Raw genomic sequence first — 13,594 nt, 5'->3', positions numbered from 1 at the left:
TCAGACCCTCATCACACTGCAGTCACCCTGTATCTGGTGTCCTTATTCCAAACTCTTCTGATGCAGCCCCACACCATTGCCCAAGTGATTTTTCTGAAAGGCAAATCTGACAGAGCCACAGTGACGCTTAAATTCCTTCTTTAAAAAGCTCACCCATACCTTTCAGGATACAGGTCAAACTCTGGATCATCACACCAGGTCCTTCTGAATTTGTCTACCTCTCTAATCTCTGTCTGGACATTCTCTCTCAAGGAGAGCACTGAAGCTCTTAGAAAGAATAAGCTGTTTCTTGCTTATTTACCTTCACTCCTGCTGTTATCACCGTTCATAATTATTGACTTGCCGTTACCCCCAATGGGCCAGAAACTCCTTTTGGGCCTACAGAGGAGGCTTCTAGAAATAGCTTTCCAGTGAGTGAGCCTAATCTCCTTTTCAGCTCCAACAGGTGGAGTTAACTTTCTCTTCCGTCAGTGGTCCCTACTCAGCAACCAATCAAGTGCCCCAGAGGGTGGCTTTGACTGGGTGGGTCCCTGTTTGGTCTGGGTCCTGGGAGAAACAGATGGTACATTCAGAAGTGGTCTTTGAAGAGAGTGTGATGAAAAAGGCTGTTTACTAAAATCCGAGCTGTGTAGGAGAAATAACAAGGGCAAGGGGAGGGAACGGTTTAAGGAACCTGGAGCAAGCTGTTGCTGTAGAAATGACTGTCCCACAAGACTCGTGGCCGGGGGTGAAGAAACTCGGCCACTGCCAGGCTCAAGACCAACAGGAGGGAGCTTGGGGAATAAATACCCCAACATCTCTCTCCTCCTGCTCTTTCATCTCCTGCTACAGGCCTTTCATCATTACCTCCCATTGGCTGAAAGTGAAAGGAAGCTAGTGGGCAAGAGAGCCTGATTGATGCCATCCACAGAGGTCCAACATCGTGGGCCACAGGGCAGAGAGGAAAAGGGCAGAGAATAGGGCTGGAAGGAAGAACGGGGAAATCCTCAGCACAGTCCCGTAGGTCAGAGAGGTCCTCATTTTTCTAAGTACCTACAACATTTAAGTGGTTCAAAAACTGGAGTTTGGTGTATGGAAAAATTTACTAGGTTGCCTTCCTAGACCTTATCTTATCTCATTCCTTCCTTACCTCTGTTTCTAGCAAATTGACTGTCCTCTGCTGTCAGCCAGCAGTGAGATCGCTTATGAGCACACAAGAAAAAATACAGATCTTCCCCCAGAGTAAAAGAAGCCACTTCTCTGGATGGCAGCATGACAGAGTGGCTAACAGCACGGGCCTTGAAGCCAGACTCCCTAGTTCCAATCCTTGCACTGCCACATTCCAGCCATGGTATTGAGGACAAGTAGCTCATGGTAGATTTTAAAAGCAGGATTTCAACTTAAGTTTTTTTATGCTTCTTTCATATCTGTGGTTTACATCAAAACAATAATAATAATAATGAGGAAGAGGAGAGCTACTACAAGTAGGCAATTAATGTATTATCATACATGGCATCACTCTAATTCATATATGAAATGAGGATATATAAATTATGTTTTCTTAATGTCTTTCCCTAATAAAACAATATTCATAATCTAACTGAAATTAACAACAAAGCAGTCGCAGTGAGGCACATGTCATTACTTTTTTTTTTTTTAATTTATTTATTTTTTTTACTTTTTTGGCTGTGTTGGGTCTTCATTGCTGCGCGCGGGCTTTGTCTAGTTGCGGCGAGCGGGGGCTACTCTTCATTGCGGTGCACGGGCTTCTCATTGCTGTGGCTTCTCTTGTTGCGGAGCACAGGCTCTAGGCGCACGGGCTTTAGTAGTTGTGGCACGCAGGCTCGGTGGCTGTGGCTCATGGGCTGTAGAGCACAGGCTCAGTAGTTGTGGGGCACAGGCTTAGTTGCTCCGTGGCATGCGGAATCTTTCCGGACCAGGGCTCGAACCCGTGTCCCCTGCATTGGTAGGCGGATTCTTAACCACTGCCCCACCAGGGAAGTCCTGTCCATGTCATTTCTTAATAATACTTTCTGTATTTAATTTCTAAAACAACATCAAGATTTGGGAACAAGCCTTCAAGTGCCTATAACTCCAGTCTAAAAAAGAACTTAGATGTATTTTTGAGGATTGCCATCTGTCAAATTTAAGAAAACAATTGAATAGTGATTTCTAATTTTCCATTTTTTTTTCAATGAATTGTTCCGAGTGGTTTTCTAGCTGGACACTGAGAAAATAGATTTGAGCATTTATATTTTAGAGGACCATATCAGAACTCCTGAAGTTTGAGCAGGTAATTTAAAAGTGTAAAACAAACAGACAGAAAAAAAAAAAAACAGAGAAAGACAATGTATCCTATCACATAGGTGTTACAAACCTTTAGTTGATTGATTTCTAATATTTACAAATGCCCATGCTGGGAGGTTTGTGTCTTTTCATTGGAATAGACATAAACAATATTTAAGGGATGTGCTTGATACATTGACACAGAGATTATGTCACTGAATGACACAGAGATTATGTCACTGATTAACTGCAAAGGCCACCACTTCCTTATCACAGAACACTAATCCTTCTCCCCCAGTCAAAGATAGGGGCAGATGTAGAATCTCCAGTAAGACCAAGGGACAGCCTCACCCAAAGCCAGTCCTAGCGTGCCCCCCGCTGCCCCCCAGACTTTAAGAGCAGCCACGTGCACAACTCACTGGCTCAAAATGACTAAAAGATAGCAGTAAGGTCTCAGTTTAGCAGGCAGAATGCCAGAAGTGCCCTATTTGCTTTAAAATAGCAACACCAATCAGATCTGCATGCACGTGTCTTCCGTGATAACATTTACATTTGTATTTGGTCTGTCAAGGGTAATGAAGAAACTTGGCACTCCCTTTCCCTTTGGTTCCTGCACTTTATTTTTGCCTCTTTTGTCGCGCTGTAGCAGACGGTAAAGGGAGATTGATGTCTAGAGTCCTTTAAGCTCGAACATTCTCCGGGGCCGGGAGAAATGTTGAGGGAAAAAAAAAAAAAGAGGATATTTAAAAAGATAAAGGGGAACACTTTTTAAACTGTAAACTGAAGTAGAACACATCAACCAGAACAGAGAATGAAAAGGAAATGGTTGAAAGAAGATAAAAAGAAAAAGCAGGCCAACAAAATAAATGGACAAAAGGGGACAATGAAACCACTAAGGGAGTTTATCTGAAAATACCCTTTGGACTCTAATCGAAGATATTATGTGAAGGCTGAGAAAAATTCTTGTGCTAATGAAGGCTTTCTTCTCTTCAGAATATTTCCAAGCCTGTAAGAATTTTGCATACTTAACCTGTGTCGTCATATTGCAAACTCTACGATTAGAAATATTTGAACTACCAGGCCCTGTAACTTTTCCAATGGAACGTTCCATTGGAAATGGTTTCCTTTTAGATTTCTCTAAAGAATACTAAAAGACCACACCGTGCCACACCATTGGTGGTGGTTTTTATTTAAAGAGTCTATACCACTGGTTCTCAAACTTAAGTGTGCTCGAAGTTTCTGATTCAGTAGCTCTCTCTGGGCTGGGGCCCTGGGGAATTTTCATTTCTAAGAAGTTCCCAGGCGATGCTGCTACTGCTGGTCCCAGGACTACACGATGAGAACCACTGCTATATCAGAAATGCACAGACAAATGCTTCCTTAAAAGCCCATTTAGCCCAGGATGAGCGGAACCTGAATGTCATGTCCTTACATCTCCACCAATTTAATCTTCAGTTTGGGGGGGGGGCGACGGGAAGGGAAGAATTATGTTTGTGAATTTTTTTTTTCTCTTTCATTCTCTAAAAAGAAAACTCTGGACCCACACACTTAAATTATCTGCGATGAGGTCATCTGCACCTAGGTCATTTATTTAGGCAACAAGTAGTCTTGCTGGAGGTTTTAAGGGGGTGCTGGCAGGGCGGTGTGCGGCTCCCAGGTTCCCGGCACTACCTTAAATCTCCTCCGTCTTTCTTTCTTTTTCTTTTGTCTTTCCTTTCCGTGTTGAAAGCCCCGACTGCCGGGTCTCAGGGAGTCCGGGTTCCCAGGGCGCTAGGTGGGGGCGGAGCCCGGCCCAGCCCCGCCCCGTCTGCCCGCAGCGCCCCCTCCCGCGCGCCCCGCCCTCCCGGCCGCTAACCCGCGCCGGCTCCTCCGCAGTGCTTTCAGCTGCGAGCCTGGGCGGCGGCGGCGGCGCTCGACTTTCGGGGAGCCCGGCGGCTCTGGGAAGCTCACTCCTCCGCTCGCGCCCTCCCCCGGCCGCGGAGCCCTTGCAGCCATGAGGGAACAGCTCAAAGGGTAAGTGCAACGCGGCGCCCTCGGATCGCCGCAGTCAGTGCACTTGTGGCGCGAGCAGGGTGCGAGCCGAGGCGGCCAAAACTTGGAACCGCGCGGCGGCTGGACCCCCGGCGTCCGGGCGCAGGGGCACCTCCCCCGCGGGTCCCCGCGGCGCCGAAGCAGGTGCGCCCCCGGGGCTTCCCCCCGGCGCCTGGCTCGCTAGGAGACGCTTCCCCTGGCTTTGGGGCGGGCTCGGAGAGAAAAGGCTGATATCTCGCCGTACCCGGAGGGGACAGAGCGTTCCCCACGCGGGGATTGGGGCCGCGGGAGCTTTTTGCTCCTTTCCGGGCTGTCTGTGTGGACGTGAGCCAGGCAGGCTGTTCCTAAATCGTCGCCCGACCTCGCAGAAGGAAGGGGCGCGCCAGGCTCTACCTTCCATTGCGCTGCAAGTGCCAAAAGGTCAACTTTCTGCCTGATTTCTTCCGAGGATTCCAACTGACATTTCCCTCGTTGCATTTTCTACTGTGTTCGTCCCATGCCCCAAAACTTGCAGAAATCGGGAGAGAAAGGAAAAGCAATTAAAGCCCAGAAGTCAAGGATTTGACATAGAGGATTGAGGGTGTTTTTTTTCCTTTGCCCTCTGGGGTTGAGTGTGGAGTCATTTCTCTTGCTTTTCTCCAGGTGTTTGTGCTTGTCTTTAAGCAAAGTTTGTCATTCCCGATCCGATCATGGCACTGAAAAGGGCAGGACACTGTTTATCTCCGTTAAATTTGGAGTTAAGTTTGAAGCTTGAATTGAAGGGGTTTAGTTGCCTGAGGGAGACATATTATTAATTATAAAATACTTTAACATGAAAAAAATTCATCCAGTTTAAGTGACGAACCGAAGTTTTTAAGTGAAATAAACATTTGTGGCCAACAAGCTCTTCTTGGTCTCTCTGCTTCTGTACCCCTGTCTCCTCTCCTTGTCACCCCCCCATCACCCTTTCTTTTTTGCCTAGATGTTTTATTTCCTTGTCCCAAATCCCCTCCTTGGAGGATACGGTTGCTCTTGGAGAAGCAGAGGAGCAAATGAAACAACATGGGTATATGAAAGGTTTCTGACCCTTGATCACCGTAGAATTGGTTTCAGTCCTCATTGTTTGATCTTGGATTGGACACGACCCTGAAGTGAAATTGCTTTGGCCAAAATTGAGGGTGGGTGGGAGTTAAGCCCTGAAAAGCAAACAGAATGGAGGACATGTAACAGCTGGAACAGTCACCGAGGCAATCATCTTTGCCCTGCCTTGAGCCAAACAGAGTAAAATGTTAACAATTCCAGGTAGCAAGAAATGGGGACTAGAATAGGATTTCTGATGCTTAGACCGACACCCCCCCTCCCCCTACCCACAGTAGCAGAAACTTTTAAATATATTTTCCCATTCCCACCCTGCCAGTATTCCAGCCATGCAAGCCAAGTTCAACATTCACCATGCAAATGCCAAGGTTTCTCTAGAAAGAGAGTCTGATCCCCAGATTAAAGGGAAATGATTTTGTGTGTGTGGATCAATGGGCTCCAGATTATATATGAAGCCAAACTCTAATCCTCTGCAAATCGCGAGAGAATGTTACCTTTTCATATCGCTGCATAGCGATTAGTTTCCTCCCTGGGAAGTAGTGAAAAGATTTTTTTTTTTAAAAAGGCAACTGTTTGGAATATTTTCAGTACCAAATATCAGTGGTGGCAGAAGAAATCTTATTTTAATTAGGCAACTGCCATTTTCCCGGGGAGAGCAGTAGAAATTTGTTACTTTTTGTAAGTGTTGAATATTTGTTTTTAAAGAAACTAAAAAAGCGGTTCCAATAAGTCTGATATTCCAGCACTGACAGCAGGAACAGCTCTGAGGCGGTTAGAATAACCTTGCACACTGCTTGAAACTAAAGAAGGTGAGAGAAAATTTAAATTGTGTGGTAGGAAATTAGGTCAGCCCTGTGCTTAGTGGAGTAATGCTTTAATTTCTTATTATTGACAAGTAGGTGTTGCCGGGGTCTTCTGTCACATCCAGTGATTTTGTATTTTAATTTGTTTCCGGTTCTTATCATGGCTGAAAATAAAAGAGGAAAGAGAGATTATTGTAGCTTATACACATTTTTTTTTAAAAAAGGAGGGGAAATCAGAGTTTGAAGGCTGTTCAGAGAGGCATATCTGATGCCAGGTTTTGGAACCATCAGGGCCAAAATCAATAACGTTTTTTTAAAAGATTTAAAGGGCATTTTAAGGATTATTTATGAGGCTGGTCTCTGTGTTAATGCATATGTAGAATTTTGATCTATGTTGAACATCATTGTTTTCAGGAAGACTGAACAAAGATGTAACCATTAACTTGTGAACAGGGTCCGGAATTACCATTCTGGTTGGACATGGTGTATGGGCAGTGCATTTCCGATGTGAAAAGTGAAGTGCAGAAAAGAGACAGTAACCAAAAAAACAGTACCACCCACCCTTCCACCACCAGCTCCCCAGCACAGCATATTTTTCTATATTGCCTGTGTATTCCAGGTGAACCTGAAGTGCTTCTCGTGGAGCTACTGAGAATCCTCTCCTGTTTTTGAAGATAGGCACAGAGTCAGAAATACAGCTGTAAAACCCGTGTTGATCGCAGACCAAAAGTCGGTTTGTTCTATAAGGTAGACTATAGATAGGAGTTATGCAAATTCGTGTTTACCATTTCATCCTGTTCATACTCATCTTTCCTATCTGTTTAGGAGGTTAGATAATGTCCCACCAGGGCTTTGGATTCATCACAGATTGACAATATCCACATACAGTGAAGTGACTATTTGGTTCATCATATAGTTACCCCCAAAGCTAGAGTCATTTCAGCTATGTTGCCAATTGTTTTTAGCATTAAATGATTAAAAGATTATTTTTCTAGTTTGGAGGATTAGTCACACCCTTTATTCTTTTCTTTCCACTTGTGCTCACTTCTTTCACTTACTGCCGGGTTGTAATGGAAGTGAAACTAACTCGGCAAAGGTGAAATATAAATCTGGTTTTCTAGTTACTTTGCATTGCTTAAAAATAAAAGGCTTGCGTGTTGAAGGGGAGGAAGGTAAAAGAAGATTAGCTTTTGGATTTGAGTTCATTTATCTAGGTTATTCACATACCCCAGAATCACAACTAATTGGCAGAAAGAATGAGTACCTAGAAAGGCCTAACTGGTATCTGTTAGCACATGAATGGAGCGCAGAAGTAGGGGCTTAGAATTTCTTCCTTCCTCCAGTAAAGGACATTTCAATTTAGCTATGGACAGATGGATTAAATAATAATTTCTAAAATCCCTTTCATAATTTTTAACCACTGGAATAAATTCCTTAAAAAGGTGGAAGTGTAGGTATATCAACAGTCATGAAATCTTTTTTGGAGGGAGGGAGCTACATGAAGCTCCCATTCAGTCTATGTGGGATTCTCCTGTCACTCATAGGCAAGTTTCTCTTTTCTTTTGGAATTGCGTTTGGTACAAGTTATTTCTTGCCCGTGTTCCTCCGATTTGAAGTCCATTACAGATGGTGGCTTTTCAGACTGGTTCTCTCTGTCTCTGTCAGGTTAGGTTTGTCAGCTCAGACAGACGTTTTTCTGCCCATCGATTGAAGATGCTACAGTCCTCCCACATGTGGTAGAGATGGGATGTTATTATTGCGTAGTGTGTGTAATAAGAGCCTGTACATGTGGACACATGTGCTTTCCCCCTCTTCTCCCTTCCTCCCTCCCTCCCTGGTGCTCACATATGATGGCCTTTGGAAATGGCAGAGGTCTAAATGCAGGGTGGTCTCAATAGAAGGTGACCTTTCCTTGCTGGACACTTGTGTATGGAATTGGTACACAATCTCTTTCGGAGCTAAAAAAAACACCCGAGAATAAGCAACACTTTTTCCATGAAGCTGCAAGCTGCAGCCTCCTTGTGCTGTGCATATAAAGTAGCAGTCCCTCCCACCCCTTCTCCAGATCATAAACCAATGTGGACATGGGGCTTTCAGAAACCCCCTAAAGCATGGACCGTATCTTTTGCTTGTCTTGCTCTGTAAGATTTGGATTCTACTCTGGTACATTCCCTCGACTGAGGTACTCCTCAACTGCAAATTGTCTCTGTGGAAAAGTCCAACAGAAACAAACAGGTTTGGAAGAGACTGAAACAGCCCTTCCCCAATGAACACTGTCTTGTAAATTTCTTTCACTAGCCTTCACCATTCAGTTGCTGAATGGTAAATATCAGAGGGATGGCCTCTGAAGTTACACACTTTGGGGGAATTTCCACATGTGTTTTGTCATTTGTGATTGTGTTCTATTTATCAAACCACAATAAATGTTTCTCTCTTTTGCGTATTTTCTTGAAAACAGAGGTAATACACGTCGAGTGTTACTTTTGCCCTCTATGAAGGGTCTTAGGTGTGGCTGACTTAACCACAGTTGGATCCTCATCTATATTATAATCAACTAATGAAAGCTTTGCTTTTTAGTGGGCAGTAATTTGGGGGCCACATAATAACAGAAATGACCACGTATTGAGCACCAGAAGGTATCAGTCTATGTCAGCTCGTCCTATGTCAGCCCGTCCTTTAACGCTCCCAGGTAAGCGGGCTGGCCCCAAATTTCACGGCTAGTAGGTCACAGAGCCAGAATCCAGTCCTAAGATTTAACACCTACACTTGACATTGTTGGCCTCCCTAAGCTCCTCTTTCTGCGTGCAGCCGCTGTGCTTTCTGCTCCCCTTGAAGTGTCCACATCTAAGCTATTTCTCCTTTCTCCACTCCCACCTTTCCCTCAAAGATAATGAATAGGCTCTGCTTATGAGTACTGAAATGTTGTTCAGGGCTGCATTTTACTGCATCAAAGCCCAGTCAGGTAATCCCGAACACTGGAAATACGATGCTATGGTGATTTATGTAGATGGGCCAAAGTAAGGAAAAGTATATGTAGTTATCTCTCCCAGGTTTGTTCACGGAATCGAATGCGGAACAAAGGTGTTTTGTTCTTTTTGTGGCAGGAGCTGATAGCCAGCGAACACACTTAGCTAAACTTCAAGAAATGGAAGAGAACTGTGAATGCTTTATTCAGGCCCAAGTAAACATAGGAAAAGGCGCGGTGGTATATAGAGTGCCGAGTTAAAAAGACATTCTAAAAGTAATGGGAAGAGGGAAGATACAATCTGTGAGTCAGGCAATGGATGAACCTTAAGCCGAAGTGAAATGCAGTCATCATAGAGATGAGATCTGGATACGGAGAAGAAAGTAATGGAAAAGTGTCAGGGACAGTGAAAGCAAATGAGAACTGAGGCGATTTATTTATTAAACTAATGTCAGTATCTCTTTGACAGAGTTGAATAACACTTGTCAGTGTCCTTTCTGTATGTTCTGAATTGGACGGCTGAAGAAAATCCTGATTTTTGATTATTGAGTACCTAACAAGGTCATTTTCTTATAACAGAAGTACAGCCGACTTGTGGGTAGAAAAAAGAAACAAATGCTGGTTACCAAATAATGATCATATTGCTTTTCCTGTTGAGAGCAAAGGTTGGGGTCTCTCTCCTTGTAAAATAAACATTTGTCACTGCAAGATGGAAGGCCTGTGAAGTAATGAAGCCAAATGAGCCAAAGGCATACCGTGCTTTTTTTTTTTTCTTGTCTCCTTTTCTCTACTACTCATTCTAAATTCTAAAGTCTCTCTTTGTATTTTATGTTTTAGCCACGAGACCCAAACAACTTGCTGGGACCATCCCAAAATGACAGAGCTCTACCAGTCTTTAGGTAAGGACATGGCCATGTTTCCTCCAGGTGAAATGACAGATGACTCGTAGGATAAAGTAGTTGGTAGCGCGCAAGCCGTTTGTTGTCTAAATACATCAGTAGATTGTTTAAGGGTTGAAAACAGCGACACCTTTCTATTCAGAATTGACAATCAGCTTTCTTTTTTTCCGAGGTTGCTTAAAAATAAGTTTTAGGATTTCACTGATTCCCGAAAATTCAGTATATCTGAGAGGGCCAAAAAGGTCTTGCTAGTTTTCTTTCTTGCCTAAAAGGATGGAAAAAAATACTTGCAATTGACGGCTATGTTTTCCCCCCCAAAGAAAGAAAAGGGTTTCAAGTTGTTCTTATTGATTTCTTCCTTGTGAAACCAAGAAGGCACTTTTGCCAAGCCACGAATGCCGTGTAAAGAAATTTTCCGCGGTCACTCCAGTGGTCCTAATTCCTAAGCCTGTCCGGTCAGCAGCATGCATGCTCGATGAAAGTCCACTCTATACCGTTTTCCATCCCTCGGGAATAACCTGAAATGAATTACCTCACATTGTAACTAGTTGTTGTTTTAATTTAAAAGTCGTCATGCTGTTTCTACTACTAAACATTTTTTAAGTCCCTTTATGCGAACGGACATATTTACAGACTGAAATGCGTGAGGTGAAACTCTTTGGGTTTTAAGTTATGTGACAAATCCCATGGGAATCAGGGTGCTCAAACAAATTTTGGATGCGTGTGTGTGTCCATGTATCTGTGTGTAGCTGCTGCTGCCTTTCTCTCATAGGTTCCCATTGGTTAATGAATTGCAGCTATAGAGACTTTAAGGCATGGAGTAGGAGATATTAGCCCCCCCCCCAGATTTTTCCTTAAACTCTTTCCAGTAAGGACCTACTGTATAGCACAGGGAACTCTGCTCAGTATTCTGTAATAACCTAAATGGGAAAAGAATTTGAACAAGAGTAGATACATGTATATGTATAACTGAATCACTTTGCTGTACACCTGAAACTAACACAACATTATTATAAATGATAGAAGTTCCTTCTAGAAATCTGAAAAAATAGAAAGCGTGAAAAAGAAAAGTCACTTATAATTCTACTAGCCAGAGATACCAATACATTTCAAGTCATATTATGTCAGCTCAGTCTAGCAGTAAGAGTGTGTGTGTGTGTACAGGCACATATGTACACACACTCCCTTTTAAAAACTTAAGGAAAATCAGGATCAACTCATCTTCAAGTGCTACATTTTCAGCCCCTGCAGAATGTTTCTGACTTTTATGCTGCACTGTTTAGGCCACAGGTGGAAAACTTGAGTGCTTATATTTTGGCAAGTGAGAGAATGAGACTTCATCTGAAGTGGGCAGTGGCTGTGCTGGAGGAGCTGGTCGTCCTGGCCCAGTGCTCTCAAGACTTTGGATTTTTCAAGACAAACTAGAAGTCTTTCAATAAAGAGCTCGTTGAAACTGGGCCTCCTACTTATAACCTCTGGTTTACATAGGCTCAGCCTACTTATAATTTTTTTCTACTCTAATCACAGTGATCTCTAGTTATAATATTTTAATTTACTTTTATTTGAAAATTATAATTATAGACTCAGTACTTGTTCATATTTTTTAAAGTTTAAAAAATATAGACAAGCTAACAAAAAAGAAGTCATCTATAACCCATCTCTTAGTTAACTAATGTTTAACAATGTAGTAGGTATCCTCAAAAATTTCTTTCTATACATACATTTTTACAAAAGTTGGGTCGTTCTGTTTGCTAATCAGCTTTTATTCACCTAAAGGTAATGTACCATGGCCATCTTTCCATTTCATTGCATTGTATTCTCTAGCAGCTTACTTTTAATTACTCTGTAATGAGAAATCACAAACTTGGTTGATAAAAAGCTAATTATGAACTCTCAATGAAGAGGTGTTTGCACCTTCAATAGGAATTAAATATGCTTTTTATCGTCGTATTTCTAAAGTTTTCTCAGTAGGTCGAATGCGGTGGTAAACTCAAAGCTGGTAATCTGGCATGATTTGAAACCTTGGGCAAATGACCCGACTTTGGAAGATAATGGAATTTTACAGTTGCAGGGAAATTTAGAGCTCATTTGTTAACAGACTTTTTCTTTGATGAAATCAATTTAATTGAGATCAGTTACATAGATTAAAATGCTGCCATCATAAATATGTGGTCAATTCCACCACCACCAGCCGCTCCCCCCCGCTTTGAAATTTTGGTTTTTGTTATCCTGGCAACAAACATCTTGGAAATGAACTAGGTGTTGAAATTTGATTTTCAGCTTTCAAAACTTATATTTCCAATATTTTCGTTACAATCACATATTACTTGGGCTAACTTTTATTCAAATGGTGACACATTACATAACATCTTCCATTTATTGAGAGCGTACTGTGTGTGCTGTGCATGGAAATGTATGTGAGCAACCATCGTGCCTGGTAGATGTCATCAACAGCCTTCTTTCACAGGGCAGTGAAGTCAGGCGCAGAGAAACCCTTTGTCAGGGATACACAGCCATATGTATGGCTCTACACTGGGATCTACCCCAGATCTTCTGTTAGTGTTTGCACTTATCTCACCAATATTATTAACTTAGCAAAGTATGTCCATGTAGATTACCACGCACCTGCTACAAATAGGTACAGATTGACAGTTTTACCTATGGATAGACAGTTATTTGAATGGTATTTCTGGAACAAACCATTACATTTCTAGAAATAGTATGGTGGATTCCTGGACAGTGGACACGCTTCCTTTCCCCATTGCCAGGCACACATGGAATGATTGATTTAGTAGTTTGTTGTGTGTCTACATCCCTGAGATAACCTACAAGATTAAGTACCACTAGTGCCCTTCCCACTCCCAAATTACAGTGTTTCGAAGTTGAAATATAAGCATAACATACTGAAAAGAAGCCTTTAATTTCTTTTTTATCTTTATATATTGGCATATGTTTTTCCTCGCGAGGTATCCCTTTAGGTCCAAGTTGCTGTTTTGAACTGGGTGAGATGGTTGGAAGCCTTCAACTACACTTAGTTCGTGAAAGGTATCATGAAAGCAAAACTGGTCTGGTGTGGTCACAGTGTTAGACCATACCTCGGGCCCTCTCCTAATGGAACCTGAACCTCTTGTCTGTGGTGACATGTTGAAAATATCAAGAAGTTGCTAATCCCCACCATACCGCCAACTCCAGACGTAACTCTACTGTAGAAGCTACAGTGGCTCACAGCATGCAGGAAATGTTACACATTCCTAAATATGCCCATCTCTGAGGGGATTTCCATTCTCTAATTTGCCAAAGTCCCCAACCAGCCTATTTAACACACTCTGTTTTCTGCCTTGCCCCCAAACGCGTTCACGTGATCCGCCCCCGACCCTTGGTCCAAACACCACAGTATTATAAGCCAGAGTCATTTGGTAAGGACTGAAAAAGTAGGACTTGAGCATTAACTGATGGAAGGCTATGGTATTACTCGAAATGTTAATCTTCGAGATCTCGAATTCTAGGTGATTTTCTTTCTTCCTTTCCTGACTTTCTACAATGAGTTTATATTA

The 13,594-nt window shown here is 42.7% G+C and overlaps 1 protein-coding gene across 11 annotated transcripts in view; it reads left to right on the top strand.

The window, feature by feature from the left end:
- DMD (dystrophin) overlaps positions 1-13,594 on the top strand; it is a 2,485,149-nt gene that overhangs the window by 2,328,120 nt on the left and 143,435 nt on the right. For 7 of the 11 annotated variants that reach the window (XM_082378022.1, XM_082378021.1, XM_082378025.1 and 4 more), the window contains one exon: positions 9,979-10,040. In XM_082378022.1, coding sequence (XP_082234148.1) covers positions 9,979-10,040 — 62 coding nt within the window. Of the gene's footprint in view, positions 1-4,124; positions 4,279-9,978; positions 10,041-13,594 lie in introns of those variants that run through there. The other 4 variants (XM_082378018.1, XM_082378020.1, XM_082378028.1 and 1 more) reach the window with 2 other exon arrangements.

The sequence above is a fragment of the Balaenoptera borealis genome (genome assembly GCF_965194805.1).
Source record: "Balaenoptera borealis genome assembly, chromosome: X".
Classification (NCBI taxonomy): domain Eukaryota; kingdom Metazoa; phylum Chordata; class Mammalia; order Artiodactyla; family Balaenopteridae; genus Balaenoptera; species Balaenoptera borealis.
This window is presented reverse-complemented; position numbering and strand designations above follow the sequence as displayed.